This window comes from Haliotis rubra, unplaced genomic scaffold (assembly GCF_003918875.1).
Source record: "Haliotis rubra isolate DU_JTF1 unplaced genomic scaffold, ASM391887v1 Scf45, whole genome shotgun sequence".
NCBI classification, from domain to species: Eukaryota; Metazoa; Mollusca; class Gastropoda; order Lepetellida; family Haliotidae; genus Haliotis; species Haliotis rubra.
In genome coordinates this window covers 988,708-1,006,921 of record NW_025767135.1, presented here as the reverse complement: position 1 = coordinate 1,006,921, position 18,214 = coordinate 988,708, and the positions used below count along the sequence as shown (strand labels likewise).

The following is an 18,214-nucleotide window of genomic DNA, read 5'->3' as shown; positions in this document are numbered from 1 at the left end:
TCAGTGATTAAGTCAGATTCAACTCAAATATAAACATGTGTTAACATAAACTATTGCAAAATAAAACAAAAACAAGATTTAGGTGAACTACTTGAGCTTAAACACCTCATGTGACCTCCAATAACTGAGATCCTTGACTAGGATGTCATTACACAGTTAGTAAGACTTAAACCTTTAGAAAGACTTAGACCTTTATGATAAATTAATAACATATGTATTATTATGATTATGAACCAAACACAAAAAACAAAACAATGGAAATTATGAAATGGTCACCCAGAGCCAGAGCCTCTACTGATAAGTCCATATAAAGAATTGGTCCATTTGAGACCACTTAATTCCTCCAAAATGTCACATATGAAACCATTCAAACCCACAAAACGTAAAGCATTTTCGTAGAATATTTGGCACTTTTGGAGCCACTTATAAAGATACTCTTATTGTATAATGTTACATGAAACCAACAGAAATAAAAGAATATTTGGCACTTTTAGAGCACATGTTTTGGCTTTGGACAAACACCGTGACTTACTGGACAAACGCCATGACTTACTGGACAAACACCGTGACTTACTGGACAAACACCATGACTTACTAGACCAACGCCATGACTTACAGGACAAACACAGTGACTTACTGGACAAACGCCATGACTTACTGGACAACGCCATGACTTACTGGATAAACACCGTGACTTACTGACCAACACCATGACTTACTGGACCAAAACAATGACTTACTGACCAACACCATGACTTAGTGGACCAACACCATGACTTAGTGGACCAACGCCATGACTTACTGGACAAACGCCATGACTTACTGGACAAACACCATGACTTACTGACCAACACCATGACTTAGTGGACCAACACCATGACTTACTGACCAACACCAAGACTTAGTGGACCAACACCATGACTTACTGACCAACAACATGACTTACTGGACCAACACCGTGACTTAGTGGACCAACAGCATGACTTACTGACCAACACCATGACTTACTGGACACACACTATGACTTACTGACCAAAACTATGACTTAGTGGACCAACACTATGACTTACTGACCAACACCATGACTTACTGGACAAAACCACGACTTACTCACTAACACCATGACTTTCCGACCAACACCAAAACTTACTGACCAACACCAAGACTTACTGGACAAACACCATGACTGACTGACCAAAACCATGACTTAGTGGACCAACACCATGACTTAGTGGACCAACACCATGACTTACTGACCAACACCATCACTTACTGACCAACACCATGACTTAGTGGACCAACACCATCACTTACTGACCAACACCATCACTTAGTGGACCAACACCATGACCTACTGACCAACACCGTGACTTAGTGGACCAACACTATGGCATATTAGACAAACACCATGACTTACTGGACCAACACCATGACTTAGTGGACCAACACCATGACTTAGTGGACCAACACCGTGACTTACTGACCATCACCATGACTTACTGGACAAAACCACGACTTACTCACCAACACCATGACTTTCCGACCAACACCATGACTTACTGACCAACACCATCACTTACTGGACAAACACCATGACTTACTGACCAAAACCATGACTTAGTGGACAAAACCACGACTTACTGACCAACACCATGACTTTCTGACCAACACCATGACTAAGTGGACCAACACCATCACTTACTGACCAACAGCATGACTTACTGGACAAACACCATGACTTACTGACCAACACCGTGACTTACTGACCAACACCATGACTTAGTGGACAAACACCATGACTTACTGACCAACACCATGACTTACGACCAACACCATGACTTAGTGGACCAACACCATGACTTACTGACCAACACCGTGACTTACTGGACCAACACTATGACATACTGGACAAACACCATGACTTAGTGGACCAACACCATGACTTAGTGGACCAACACCATGACTTAGTGGACCAACAGCATGACTTACTGACCAACACCTGACTTACTGGACCAACATCGTAACTTACTGACCAACACCGTGACTTAGTGGACCAACACTATGACATACTGGACAAACACCATGACTTAGTGGACCAACACCATGACTTACTGACCAACACCATGACTTAGTGGACCAACACTATGACTTACTGACCAACACCATGACTTAGTGGACCAACACCATGACTTACTGACCAACACCATGACTTAGTGGACCAACACCATGACTTAGTGGACCAACACCATGACTTACTGACCAACACCTGACTTACTGGACCAACACCGTAACTTACTGACCAACACCGTGACTTAGTGGACCAACACTATGACATACTGGACAAACACCATGACTTAGTGGAACCAACACCATGACTTACTGACCAACACCATGACTTAGTGGACCAACACTATGACTTACTGACCAACACCATGACTTACTGACCAACACCATGACTTACTGACCAACACCATGACTTAGTGGCCCAACACCATGACTTACTGACCAACACCATGACTTACTGACCAACACCATGACTTAGTGGACCAACACCATGACTTACTGCACAAACACCACGACTTACTGACCAACACCATGTATTACTGGACAAACACCATGACTTACTGACCAACACCGTGACTTACTGACCAACACCTTGACTTACTGACCAATACCATGACTTTGTGGACCACCACCATGACTTAGTGGACCAACACCATGACTTACTGGACAAACACCGTGACTTACTGACCAACACCATGCCTTACTGACCAACACCATGACTTAGTGGACCAACACCATGACTTACTGACCAACACCATGACTTAGTGGACAAACACCATGACTTACTGACCAACACCGTGACTTACTGGACAACACCATGACTTACTGACCAACACCATGACTTACTGACCAACACCAGGACTTAGTGGACCAACACCAGGACTTACTGACCAACACCATGACTTAGTGGACCAACACCATGACTTACTGGACAAACACCGTGGCTTACTGGATCAACGCCATGACTTACAGGACCAACGCCATGACTTACTGGACAAACACCAAGACTTCCTGGATCAACGCCATGACTTAGTGGACAAACACCATGACTTACTTGACAAACACCATGACTTCCTGCATCAACGCCATGACTTACAGGACCAACGCCATGACTTACTGGACAAACACCATGACTTCTTGGATCAACGCCATGACTTACAGGACCAACGCCATGACTTACTGGACAAACACCACGACTTACTGAACCAGCACTATGACTTACTGACCAACACCATGACTGCACCAACACCATGACGTACTGGACCAAGACTATGACTTACTGGACCAACACTATGATGTCCTGGACCAACACCATGATGTACTGGACCAACACCGTGATTCACTGGACCAACGCCATGACTCACTGGACCAACGCTATGACTTACATGATCAAAACCATGACTTACTGGAATAAGACTATGATTTACTGGACCAACACCGTGACCTACAGTATCAACATGAAACATGAAATCAACATTTCGCTGTTTATTCAATAGCCTTTCAAACTGTTTCAGTTATGGCGAGAATGAAATGGAACCATTCCCACTCCAACAATGCGTATATGTCTATATTTATTGGTCTGTATATGATTAACCTACATACTGTTGCAAATGATCTTTCGAGCCGGTAATAATTCAGCTCCCCTGGCTTGCATAATATCATGGATATGCGGTTACGACTACAGGGGGAGATAACTCCAAACCAAGTCGGTGCAGCTGACCTACGACATATAGTTGTTCGGCCCGCGGGTGTCCTGCGTTCCCAAGCTCGTTGTTTAATACGCTTCATTTAACATACTACGAATGGATGTTGAAACTCCCGTTCCATCACGTATGCCTCGCAGCCTTCCTCCCTCGCTACCTCAAATACTCAAGTGTACAGTTAACTGTATCGATCCCGTTTCTATTGCATCCCCCCATCCCCGCAACCTTTTCATCCGCCATGTCTACCTAACATTACTGAAACATTTATAGACATTAAAGAGGCTTCAACTTACAAAGTTCATATCACACTTACAAGTTATAACACGTTTATTAACTACAAGCATAGCGTTGGTCGAATGGGATTACCGTTAACGAGATGAAGCAGCAGCATCTGAAACGTACAGTTCACCAGCATCCGCTTCCTGATGGATCATGGACCACGCTTGACAAGACCGAGCTGGACCACCATCCGGCGGGACAAATATTGATTCCAATATACCCCAGTTCCACAAACAATGCGAAAACAAATTCAACTATCTTTTTCCATTAACGAGTTAAATCCACGTCTCGTATTTCATGTCGCTACAATGCTAGTTGTTTGGGGAGCGCAAAATGACGCATTGAGCGTACAGTTATGTTTGAAATCGTTATGAAGAGACGTATACATGTTCATGTGCTAAATGCAGATATTTGACTTCATTTCGTTATGAAAATATCGTATTCAGCTTTAGAGAAGAGTGTCATTGTAATAGTGCTTGTGTATGCGGCTACGCGTGAATATCAAAAGAACAAAAGCTTTAGTAGCGATCGTTTATGGCTCTTGAATATTCCATTGTATGTCAGAGGATCGTTTAGCTCAGAGATGCAGAATTATTTATCCTGTTAGTTTTTTCTTTCTACCATTTTGTCTAACACCTGTTGAGGAAAACATTATCAGTTACGTGTAGACAGAAGGATAAATGTTAAAAGCATATTCCCTTCACAATCACACATTCGTAATGTTTTAATACACTTAGGTCGATACACGCATTGCCCTTTATACATTGTACATTGCAATACATATATTCTACCATTCAAATAAGACAGCAAAATAAATACGAAAACGTCAAAATAATCAATATTTGAAACAGCACTCCAATTCTCTAGTATGGAAAATAACATACACCATTTTGGTTTTCATGCCCAATAGAAGTGAGAGCAATTAATTTCTCCACTGCGCATGCCGCACTGCGACGCTGCATTGACACCGTGCATCCATTATGGATGTGTAATAGCTGAAGGGCGCGTCAGTGTCGGTGTGAGGAGAATACAACCAGTCCGGCTTCAGTCACACAACTGCACGCGGCGCTTACAACACTGTCACAAGATGGTAAGTCGGAATTTCTGTCTATTCTCTCTACACATTAACTTTTAGCTATTTTATCATCATACTTTTTCTTTTAACAATTTAAACTTTCATACTTTAATGTCAACGGTTACAATTAAAATATTTACATCAACTTTGAAAAATTTCGTAAGTTAACATTTTCTTAATGTTGTTACACTGTGCAAAACAGGCTAGCCTTGTGTTTAAGCTTTTAATTCGTTTTGCGCATCTGAATACTAGTAATAAATTCTATTCGACAGTTGAAATTTGAACCCATGACTCAATTAATTGAGAAAATAGCTTATGATTACAGTAATACGTAATTTAGAAGTAATTACTTGCAAATGGTCCACGCCTGATTGCTTAGTTTTCTGCTGTGATATCCCAACCATATGTTCATGTACGACAGAATGTATAGGCTCGTAGATCATTATTCCTGCACATTGGTAAATAATGCATAATTAGTACAAATTGCCTTTGTTCCTGTTGTTATAACTGGCATATTATCCATAATTCGTATAGCTCAGGTATTAATACTGCATTCCATTCAGAATCACAAACAGTTTAAGGAATATAGTTTCTGTCATTCCTTGGGGAGCGTTCGAATCGCTCAGCCCTACTGCCATTCCTTAGAGAGTTTTTAATGACTGTTTAGCGCATCACAAGGACATAAAGTCAATATATTCTTGATAGGACTGCGGTCAGAACCCGCCACTCTCCCCTCTTATTCGTTTCCCATTACTGTCAGCTGGTCAATTTGTTCTTTTCCAGAATTTGTTACCTCTATTGGACAAGGTCATGATGCATATGCATATTTCAATGATACGAACATATTAATTTTTTCATGTCTCTCAGGAACTGCTGCTGTAACATTAGAATTTCAGATCAAATCAGAACTGTTCATCTACAATCATTATGTATTCCTTATTTTTCTGTGAGTGGCGGGTGCTGTCGGTAGGGCAGAACATGCTTACCCTTTTCGCGAACACTTAGTGTCGTCAATGACGTTCAGTTTTCCTTTCATAAACTTTTCACCACTATTTGCCCTTTACGCGCAATGGGAGTGAGTGAGTATGGTTTTACGCCGCTTTTAGCAATATGTCAGCAATATCAAGGCGGTGGACACCAGAAATGGGCTTCACACATTGTACCCATGTGGGGAATCGAACCCCGGTCTTCGGCGTGACGAGCGAACGCCTTAACCACTGAGCTACCCCAGCGCTCCTCTACGAGCAATGGAATCTGTTTCGTTAAAAAATTGTTTGATAGTGACTGATTTGTCCCAGGCATTAGCGTTTTATATTCTGTTTGGTAAAGAAAAAAATTGTGTTTCGGGATGAGATAAAATGGTAAAAGACACGACGTTTCTTATAAGATATCATATTATCTATAGTCAGTCTGAGTTGTTGAAATGGATGGAAATGTCCGCAGCGCATATTTAGGAAGCTTGTCGAACTTGTCACCCGAAAGACGAGGTGAGGTGAGGTGAAATTGGGTTTAACGTCGCGCTGGAGAATATTTCGCTCATATGACGACGTGCATGCGTGTGTGTATGTGTATGTGCGGCTGCTTGTACTAGCCCAGACTCAAGCTGGTTTTATAGTGCTAGCCCACTGAGATACCATGCCGCAGTGAAGCATGAATACCCCACTCAGACACATTATACTGACTCCGAGCCGACTAGTCCTTGAATGTACCCATTAATGCCGAGCGCCAGGCAGGGACCAACAAGTACCATATTTTAACGTCCTTTGGTATGACGCGGTCGGGGATCGAAAGACGAAGTGGTGATATTAGAAATGAACTACTAGCTACTAGCTGCTGCTTATGTTGAGCTACAAACAGCTGAATATATGCCCCTGCTCCATCAATGTTTCGGTCTGTTAAATATGCAACCAATCGAGGCTAAAGAATACGAGATGTAAATTTAGTTTAATACAACTACAGCAATATTCGAGAATTACAAAGTAGATGTTAACCTCTTCCACTCGAATTCATTTTGCTCGATATATCTATAAGACGAATACTTTGAGTCATTAGCGTCACTACTGAAACCTCGATAGTATTTCAAAGTTATCTGGGATTTTGAGTAAGTTCGGGTTTACGCCGATATTTAGAAAGAATTCCTGAACTTAATGGCCCGGAAACCCACACATTGTTTGATACTTGTCCCCATGCTGTGAATATACACGGCGTACAGAGTGAACGTTTGAACTACAACGCTTTCACATCGACCAGAGGGACTCACAAGAGGATCAGACAAGTGACTTTTGAAGTTTGAAAACGTATATTCAGGAAATCGGCTCTGCCCTGCCCTGTCTTTACAATGTAACCCTGTTAATCCGAATTCCTTTACATCGATATAAGTTTAACACAAGGTGACACATCGGGCAAATGAAGCTACGTTACTTTCAGGGGTAGGACGGTTTTAGTGACCGTTCAAAAATTTATTTGACATTAGCCGCCTTTGGTTGTATGATCCACAGGAAGCTGAGAATGAAAATCGAAAAAACCACTAATCAGTTGACCTGATACTAATGGATTTGGAATGAAATCAGGCATGGACAAATCTTCATTATTAAAATATCATGGATTATTATCATCATTTTTATTCGTACTGCGAGACAAAAGATATGGGATGGACTCCTGCAATAAGTGATAACCAAGATCCTTCACAAGGCAAGGGAGGCGACTCTAAAAGTCCAGTTTCATCCTGATTTTAGTCAGATAACTCCTTTGCCTCGGGAATATGGATCCTTCAGGGATCACGTGACATCGACTTAAATGACATATCGAGACAACAGAGTTCAATTCACAGGCGTTTCATAAAGTCCATATTGTTAACATTTATGCCGTAACATAGTATGCTCTATGGATCGGTGAATCACAATCGGAGTGTCTCATATCTGAACGCTTCAAACTAACATGGACGCCTCGGGTGAGAAACAAATGAATCCATATTTGTCGCTCGAGACATCAAATGGTTTCCATCTATGATGTAACTGGCGGAATAATGCCGATCGCATGGTTCATTGTGGTTTGATCACAAAGACCGGTCACTCATAACGTTATCTTTCAGGAAAGCCGAATATGTGTGTATTGCGTGCGTGTACACGTGCGTGTGTGTATGTTGTAACTTGATTAAATGTACGTCACGCTTTGTTGAACAGGTGTCGCTACCAGACCTCATCCTGAGATCGATATCCCCAGATATTGACACAATCATGGGCACTGTGTATTGAACAGCTATCAACCAAAATCTATACACCACCCAGACCGAGACAGGAAATAAATACATTCGAACAATAACATGCAGAACATCCTTTTGTTAGCGTCAGGATATGTTATTCCGAATACGGGCTTTTGATGAACACGTGATCGCCCTTGCCACGTATACTCAACACCGGTCAATGAATCCGTCTAATAATTATATCCAAAGACCTTTCCTTATAGTTGACCTGCATTCACAAAGCAATTACAAATTAACCAGACACATTTATGCATCATATATTATGCACTTAGAGTAAACATTTCAGTGTGGAGTATCGATTGATGTTCATCTATATTTATGCAATCATTGTAGATTTCACTCCGATCGCAGTTACTCCCCCTTTAAAATATTTACTGACTACTACGCCCTTTAAAATATTCCAGCAACATCATTTACTTCAAAATAACTTTAATTAGAATATTGTGTTTTTTATTGTGATATAAGATCGGTTATATGAATAAAACGATTGTTGGGTTCGACCAACCATTGCCGGAGTAATTACATGCTTCATTTAAAATGACAGATAGTTTAAATCAATAGGTGCCTCACGACTGAAATATATGTTATTTGATGAAATGACTTATATTTTTCAAATTGTATTCATAGATCTAAGGAAGTCGGATCAATCGAAAGAAGCTCAACTACTTTTACAGAAGAATTTAACTATACCGCGTTTGAATGTTTTAAAAATCAAACAATACAGGGCCCGGTGCGAATCATGAACCCTCGTAGGATACATGAACGTCTCGACTGTCGAATATATAAGCCAAACAAACCACTTCAATAATCGTACGAAATTTCTATTAAATGAAGGTGACATTGTATGATTCAGTCTAAATGATAAGTATATGTTTATTAATCCGTATCGAACAGTGATGATAGAGGGTGTTCGCGAAAAGGTGAGCGTATCTTGCTCCATGGGTTGCACTCGTCAGAAACACACGCAAAGGCAAGTCAATTGTTCTAAATTAGGTCTTTGATAAAACACTGAGTCACAGTCGTGTTAGTGCGGAAATATGTTTGGACAAAATCCAATGACTTCTATTGAGTTGACAAGACTTTATGAATGATCAACTTCTGTATTTTCACTATGGCAACGTTTCGGTATAGATTCTTATACCGTTTTCAAGCATTTTCAAGAATCTATACCGAAACGTCGCCATTGTGAAAATAAAGAAGTTGATCATCCATATAGTCTTGTCATTTCTATACGACCAACTGCTAGAATGCCACTCAAACAAAAACTTACTTGTGTTGCCTTAGACGTTTTACATTTGATTGATTTGAATTGCCAATAGGTTTAGTATTGCCAATATGCTGCTTCACTTAAATTCTCTTTATGTGAAGTTCACCATATACAAAAATGAGGTCTGAATAATAGTCCCATACACTGATACACACATACACAAATCGATTTCTCAACTCTTACAAAGCTGTTTCCGTCTCGAGGCCCACAAGAAAGACCAGATGTGCACGTTCTCGTATCTTGGGAAATAACGTATGCATCTATGAAACGCAGTTATAAAAATGCGCTAATATACTATATAGTTGCAGCTCAAAAACTACACTGGTGTTAAAACCAGCATTCGCCCATCAATTGTATTAGTGAACACGGTCAAGTGATGGGTTGAGCGCGGTACTCCCGGGGGGTCGGAAACATTTCACTTTCCGCCAAGTAGCAATCTCTGATGACTGTCCTAAATCGATATGACGAGGCTCGCAGCATGCGAACCTACTGTACACGCCCGACCGCCATTACACTTAACAGGCTAAACACTTACCATGTACTCATTTCTATAAGAAACGCAAAATATTGGAAAGCATTTTTGTTTGTGATAGACAGATTGTATCGTGGTATCTTGTGTTTGGATAAACAACGAGGAGGAATTTGTTAATTAATGTACGCCATTGACATTGTTCAACTCAACGTCACAGTATGAATCTTACGTTATTTAGCTAAACGTCCTTGACACCCTGACCTTGCTCCTACAAAACGTCACTGACGTTTGACCTTGTTCCACTTTTTAAAATATATACGAAAATTAGAATTTTCTTTGTTAATTTTTTTATTTGATTTTTGGTTTGATTCGGTTGCTTCGAGCAGTTTGATTCCAAGGTAGTAATAAAACTGTTCTTCTTTTTCAGGAATACGGACTTACTCAGAAACAAGTAGACGGTACGTTTCCTCAGCCACTGTCAATCAAGAGTAACGTGACCAATGAGAGTGTGTCTTGCGGTTTTCAGTTGTATAATTTCAGTTATGTCTTGACGTCTAATCTCTTTATAGCAGAACGTCCTAAACCATATAACCTTATCTCTTGTAACATTATGTTATAGTTGGGGCAAAGAATTGTTTAAAATACCTGTTCAGAGTGATATATGTTGACTTTCCTCGTTTCAGACTATTCAGAAATCTTTAGGAAGTTCGACCAAGATGGCGATGGTCAAATAGACGCCAGGGAGTTGGCGTCGGTGTTGTCGGAGTTTTCAAAATCACGCGTGACTGAACAGAGGGCTTCCAGGATCATAGCCGACAATGACACCAACAGTGAGTGTAGAAACCGGTCACTTTTCTTACTTAATTTGCAAGTATTTATCACTTCAAAGATCAATAGATAAAAAAGATAATCCCTGGCTCTCGCACGTTAAACATATATTAGACAATACTGGACTCTCGTATGTTTTGAAAATCCCCCAATTTGTACTACCCAGTGGCTGGTCTCAAAAGTTGAACATATTCTTAAAGATCAATTTATCCAAAACTGGCACAATGACATTATTTCTAGTCCTTAGGGTATACACTATCAGCACCTAAAGCTATTTCCCAATTTTGATGTACATGTATATCTCCTCCTTCCAAAACGCATTTCTTTACCATTATAGAGATTTACAACATGTAACCATAGTTTACCTATTGAGACGGGCCGCTGGTATAATATTCCAAGGGACGAGAGAACGTGTCAACTATGCACTTCTAAAAGCATGGCAGATGAATACCACTATATTTTTCATTGCAGAGCATTAGATACTTTGAGGAAAGAATATTTACCCTCCCACCTAACCTCTTTTCCCAATGAAACAAAGTTCACGAAAATATTATCTGTAAAATCATCTCGAGACATAGTAAATCTATCAAAATATATCCTACATCTATCATCTCTTGTCGGAAAATAAATGTTAATATGTTGTTTACTGCCTTCTTGAATTTGAATTTGTATTTGTACCACCAAGGTGGTTTATGAGAATAAAGAATTGAATTGAACAGTGAGTGTAGAAACCGGTAACTTTTCTTGTGATCGTCAGTAAACGTTGCTCACAGGTGGTCAAAATCGCTAATGCTTGTTTGTTTGTTTGTATGTTTGTTGTTTTACGCCGCACTCAGCAATATTCCAGCTATATGGCGGCAGTCTGTAAATAATTGAGTCTGGACCAGACAATCCAGTGATCAACAGCATGAACATCGATCTACGCAATGTGGATAGCATGACATGTGCTAACCAAGTCATCGTGAATCATAATGTTTCTTCTCCTTACTGTATATTAAATGCGCATATCTATACATCTTTTACAATTATGGATAGGGGTAGCTAAATGGTTAATGTGTTCGTTCGTTACGCCGAAGGTGCGGGTTCGGTTTAGTACATGGGTACACTGTGCGAAACCCATTTCTGTCACCCTCCCAACAATATTTATTTAAAGAATGCTAAAAGTAATTTTTCAGGTTGTCATGTATAAATATCTATCGTTTGTAGAGAATGGTACCATCGAGATCAATGAGTTCATTGCGTTTATGAGCGCAATGGTCAAAGTGGACACAAAATTCAAGTCGGATACTAGGATGAAGCAGATGTTCAAACAGTTCGACAAGAACGGGGACGGCAAGATCACTCCCGACGAACTCAAGGCGGTCTTGAAGGACACGTGCCCTGACATCACAGACTCCCAGATCCGAGATATGGTGACACAGGCTGACTCTGACGGGGACGGCAAGATCGATTATAATGGTAAGGCAAATGGCACCGTGAAACCCTATTATAGTCCGTTTGACTTGATTTTAGACCGATGAATTGCTCACTAACACAAAATCTAATAAATGCAACGAAACCAAATTTTGCACAGTCACATGAAATCGACAGACCAACTCTGATGATTTGTCTCATAATTTTGCATACCCGAATAAAAAAGCTGTTTAACAAACGATCATTATTTTGTTGTGAGAGAAATCATCAGAGTTGGTCTGTCGATTTCATGTGACTGTGCAAAGTTTGATTTTGTTGCATTTATTAGATTTTGTGTTAGTGAGCAATGAAGGTCTAAAATGAAGTCAAACGGACTATAGTCCTACCCCCTTTTCCTCCCTCTCTAACCTCCCCTCACCCTCCCAACCAAGCATAGCACTACAAAAACAACAAAGAACTAACAAACCAAACATCGAAACGCCGAAAAGCAACAAAAATAAGCAACAAAAAAACCGACGGCAAAATGAAAACAATACACTTCTTATACCGGGATCCCTATTTTCTGCACAATTTCTTGAGTTTCTGATCAGGGCGCCGTTGTACAAAGAGATCTTAGGGCTAAGGTGATCGTAACTCCCATACATTAACATACGCTCACGACTGTCGTAGCACAAAGGTTGCTTTGTACAACGGCGCCCAGTTAATCTGGTGCTGCGTCAAGTCTCAGTGAACGTTCTTAGTGTTAATGGTAACGTTCGAATAAACAGGGTTTCACTATCCGTGAAATCAGATATAATACATCTGACTTTCTCTGGAGTGGTGTTTCACACGTGTGATCATATACACTGCTTGACAAAAGATAAACGCTTGAAAAATGGTTGAAAACTATTCCAAACCTTATCCGAAACGTTGCTTGGATGAAAACAGTTTCTGAAACACTGCAAACTGAAGCTCCAAAACGCAACCATGACGTACGTATCAACATCACTATCCAATAATTGACTCGTGTCATCGTGTCCCAATTGTGTAGAACGATTCTCATGATGTTGATCACTGGATTGTCTGGTCCAGGCGTTATAGAACAAACAAACACTATCCAATAACAAGTTGTTATTTGTATCAGGTTTAGTCAAACGTGTGTATGTACTTCCCTCCCGTGACAGTGTATCTGACGTAGTAACAGCGTAAAATAAGAGCGGCCTGCGATTAAGCGTGTATTGCATTACGATCACTTCAGCAGAGTACAATCATTAATATCATCTCGCAGCTTTGTCGCCACTTTGACAGCAATGGTCGCCTTGGGATTTCGGAGAGCCAGGGAAAAATGGTAGCAATGGGCTGTGGTGCTAGATCTCTCCGAGGTGGAGGGAGCTGCACAGACATGTAAACTGGGGCACACAAGACCGATCAAATTCTGTTGTAAAAGTTTGCAATATATTTTATGCCAAAACAATACATTTAACACGATCCCTTTGCGCCGTCAAGTGTCAAGCATCGGCACTAATAAGATTAACGCTTATATATTTTTGATAGAACTATCTCCAAGTTGATAGGAAGCCCCAGTGGTATGGAGATTGAGGACAATCTAGACTTGCTTCATTTTGGGCGTTTGGAGTGAGTGAGTGAGTAAAGATTTTAAGTCACATCGGCAATATTTCAGTCATATCGTGACTAAAAACAAGTTATAATTGTTTAATAAATAAAGGTAAATTATAAAAACCTGTCAGCGAAGGACAATAAAAATAACTAAAATATCACAGATATGAATATAATACTAGTATGTAAATCTAAAACATTTAATTATAGAAGATAATACCATATATTAATTAATACAGGCTGTAATTGCCAACAACTGAAGGTAGATCACCATACTAGGACCATGGGGACTTACAGTACATTGCTTCCTGCATGGACCCTAGCTGGATTTACACCATCCCTTCAGCTATTAGCAATTTTAGATAATATAGCCATAAATTAAAATAGCATACATACTATGACCGAATATAGTAGTAGGTGTAAGTTTACTTTGAATGTTTTGGGACTTTTAGGCTTTTGTAATTCGGATTGGGACTAGCAGGAACGGGAGACAGACTGCCATCGAATGTCCTCACAAACCTGTGAACAAAATTTCGACGAACATCATTTACACATATGATATCTTATTGTTATAATATCATATTACGTATTTGACTTGATATCAACAGACCGCCTCCGTGGTGTAGTGGTTAGAGCGTCCGCCCGGAGAGCGGAAGGTCGCGGGTTCGATCCCCGACCGCGTCATACCAAAAGACGTTAAAATATGGTACTTGTTGGTCCCTGCCTGGCGCTCGGCATTAATGGGTACAACAAGGACTGGTCGGCTCGGAGTCAGTATAATGTGTCTGAGTGGGGTATTCATGCTTCACTGCGGCATGGTATCTCAGTGGGCTAGCACTATAAAACCAGCTTGAGTCTGGGCTAGTACAAGCAGCCGCACATACACATACACACGCATGCACGTCGTCATATGAGCGAAATATTCTCCAGTGCGACGTTAAACCCAATTTCACCTCACCTCACCTTGATATCAACAGATGGGAGTGAGCTACTGGAAGGCAACTGCGGTTTGGGGACAGAATCAGTCTAAGTAAACTTAGGCTCAGTATTATTCGTTATCCTGCTATCCTAATATTGAGCCTAAGTTTACTTAGACTGGGGACAGCATAGGACTTGTCATAAACGCGTTATTATTGCTGGCGATTAGGTGCCTGACTCTGAGGGTGTGGGTTCAAATGGTAGCATTTGTTGCATTTGCGTTATAGCATATGGAAATAGTGCACCAATATAAAATATTTATTATTTTGTAATCATGCGTAACGTACTTGGCAAATGTTCTGGTATTGAAACGGTGACACAGCTGACAACAATCAGCAACTCAAAAACCGGATTCTAATAAATTGCAGTTAATTAACATTTTATTTGCTATCTGAAACTAGGTTGTCTGGAGAGAGTGGGTGTAGTTTCACGCCGCCTTTAGCATTAGCCCAGCAATATCACGTCAGGGGACACCAGAAATGGGCTCAGCGTTCGAAATTAACGTCGGTCCTTAGGCCCGAAGACGGCTGAAAACCACTCGGACCCACAGCTTTTGTTTTCTACGGGTCCTTATGGCCGACAGCTTTTTCAAACCCAATAAGTAAGAGTATTATCTTTCAGAAAATATCATTCAGTTATTTCAAGTTTTTATCAGCAGCTGTTGTCTGTAAGTGAAACGACTATCATTCGGGGAAGACTTGGATCTTGACATGGATGTTGATTTTGTTGTAAATTATATAAGACTAATCAGTCTCTAGAGTTAAATTAAACGCCAGTTTGTTAGTTGTTTCATTTTTGTTTGCTGGGAGATGCTGATATTGTAGCTAAAATTTAGGGCTTACACATTCAGATCAGGACCCACAACTTTTTATGGTTCTGGACCTTAGGGCCTGCAGCTTGTCAGGGTTAAGGGCAAACACTGATTCATTGAATGGGCTTCACACATTGAACCCATGTGGGGAATCGAACCCGGGTCTTTAGCGTGATGAGCGAACGCATTAACCACTAGGCTGGAATATTGCTTAAAGCGGCGTAAAACTTAACTCACTCATTCCCTTCAACGTCAAACACTCGTCAGCTTAAGGCGATATAGTTCTAATCCTCGAATGCGAGAGTTAGAGTTGCGTTGGCTGGTAGTGTATGCGTTACTTGTTGCTGCTTATAAACACATTCTTTTACAGTTTCGAAATACACTCGTGCTGATCAATATTATCTTTATTTACAGCGATAATCTCGATGGTGTATATATCACTAATCATATTCTGATTTTTGTTCTAATGGACAAAATATTTATCGATTTTTATATTCCCCGTCTGGTATTTAACAAACCATATTCAATCATTTCAAAGACGAACAACCAAAGTTTGCAATTTGAACTGGAAAAGAAAACGCCATTAAATGTAAACAGTGGTCGCGTCGGCACATTTGTTTGAGAAAGCCAGACAGGAAAGACGTGTTTCCGGCTTATAGAAACTTACAAAACCAACAATACATATTGCTAAACTATTTATTTTATTTTTCAGAATTTGTGGCAATGATGAAATAGGCGTCGAAGAGGCCCTCAGCAGCTCTATTTATTACTTTTTCTAAATATTTCATTTCGCTCCATTTACAACGAAGTCACACAACACGGAACAAGGATCAGGACTTAATACCCAGTTATTTAAAGTCACCTTCTCCTCGGCTCCATACACAGTAAACAGTGAGTGTGGGAATGAGAGTTTACGACCAAAATACCCTTGTCCCCTGTTGCCCTGTTGCAGACAAAATATAGTTAGAGTGTAAAACAGAAAAAAACAGAATTCATTCGTACTCCACAGGGTGTCAATTTTAATCCATCTACTCAAATTAAAAGTGTTTTTTTTCTTTTGGTCACATAGGAGCAAAAAGGTGCCAAATTATCCTTTTTGAGTTTTGGAAAACAGTAAAACAGCTATAAAATTTTCGTTTGATTGACATGAGCACCTGAAATGTATTCCCCCAAGTGCATGTAACTAAGAGATGACTCTGTGTATAGATTAAAAAGAATAATTTGGTTTTTTTAAATACACCTTGTTCAAGGATGCTTCATCCATACATGTTCCAAACCTTCAGGGGAAAGGCAGCCACTGATTCAGGAAAAGGCAGGAGGCCATAAATACAATGAAAAAATTATTTGTTGTGACCTCTTTGATAAATTGGTCTTCATTTTTTTCGGTTTGATCTACAAAGATATAAAAAGTGTTGTAACGAGGTGATAAACTTCGGGGCGAAATGCTACCTTTGTCCGGTGAAATTATTTACCGCAGAAAAATCCTTGGAAATGTGTTTCCAGTTTAATTGTAGTAACGGCGAATGTAGTAGCGTTGGAAATAGTTGACCAGTAATGCTTTCTCTTGAATAGTATTCTCTGTTATTGACCACAACTAGGCGTGGTCTCTTCAGTAGAAGGACAATCTAGCCGTGGTCTCTTCAGTAGAATGAGAATCCAGTCGTGGTCTCTTCAGTAGAAGGAGAATCTAGTCGTCAGTTTATGGAGTAAAGTATCTTACACAAAATCGAGAGTTGATTTTATCTAGAACCAACAAACGGATCTTGACGCTTGTCATTTATTAATACTCAAGTGTGTGATTTCATGAGTCTTCGTTTTCTGAATAAATCTTTTCATGATCATCTAATGCTTTCTTTTGGTTGTGTGTTTACCCCAGTTTTAGCCCAGTCGTTAAAGTGTTCGCTCGTCTCGCTGAAGACCTGGGTTCGATTCCCTACATGGGTACATGGGTGAAGACCATTTCTGGTGTCCCCCTCCGTGATATTGCTGGAATATTGCTAACAGCGGCGTAAACCTAAACTCACTCACTCACTCCTCAGGAAGGTAGCCTAGTGGTTGAGGAGGTCATTTGTCACGACACGTGTTCGAATCCTACCATTTGGTGTCGCTTGTCATCTAGCTGTAATACTGCTAAAAGACGCGTAAAACTGTATTCACTCACCTACAACACTTATTGGTGAGAAATTAATGTCATGCCTGCATGAACGGATTTCAGTGTTCGACTCTTGCCCAAACGTTATTCTATCAGGGTTGCAACACCCAAGATAACAGCAAAGCAACCCGAACGTTTTGGGTTTGTTTTTGTTGTTGTTGTTTTCTATTTAAGACATGAAAGGGACATGCCCAAATCTGACGCATTAGTCAAAGAAATTATGTCCAATGTAAATCCCAATTTTGAAATGTTCAGTGAGTTCTGTATTTTTTTAGACAAACAATTACCTTGCCTTTGCATGTGTCTGTGACGGG

General features: G+C 40.2%; 1 protein-coding gene across 1 annotated transcript; it reads left to right on the top strand.

Annotated features, from left to right (window-relative positions):
• Positions 1–4,971: 4,971 nt before the first annotated feature.
• Positions 4,972–17,589, top strand: LOC124289818 (calmodulin-A-like). Its single transcript, XM_046726491.1, has 5 exons — positions 4,972–5,136; positions 10,550–10,580; positions 10,806–10,952; positions 12,157–12,408; positions 16,461–17,589. The coding sequence occupies exons 1-5, from the start codon at positions 4,987–4,989 to the stop codon at positions 16,481–16,483; spliced, it is 603 nt and encodes a 200-aa protein (XP_046582447.1). The 5' UTR covers positions 4,972–4,986; the 3' UTR covers positions 16,484–17,589.
• Positions 17,590–18,214: the final 625 nt, after the last annotated feature.

Excerpts from the sequence above, each read along its gene's own strand:
- LOC124289818 (XM_046726491.1), top strand. The coding sequence starts at position 4,987 with ATGCCGCACTGCGACGCTGCATTGACACCGTGCATCCATTATGGATGT. Across the intron at positions 10,581-10,805 it reads TACTCAGAAACAAGTAGACG|ACTATTCAGAAATCTTTAGG; the intron begins GTACGTTTCCTC and ends TCCTCGTTTCAG. Across the intron at positions 10,953-12,156 it reads AGCCGACAATGACACCAACA|AGAATGGTACCATCGAGATC; the intron begins GTGAGTGTAGAA and ends TATCGTTTGTAG.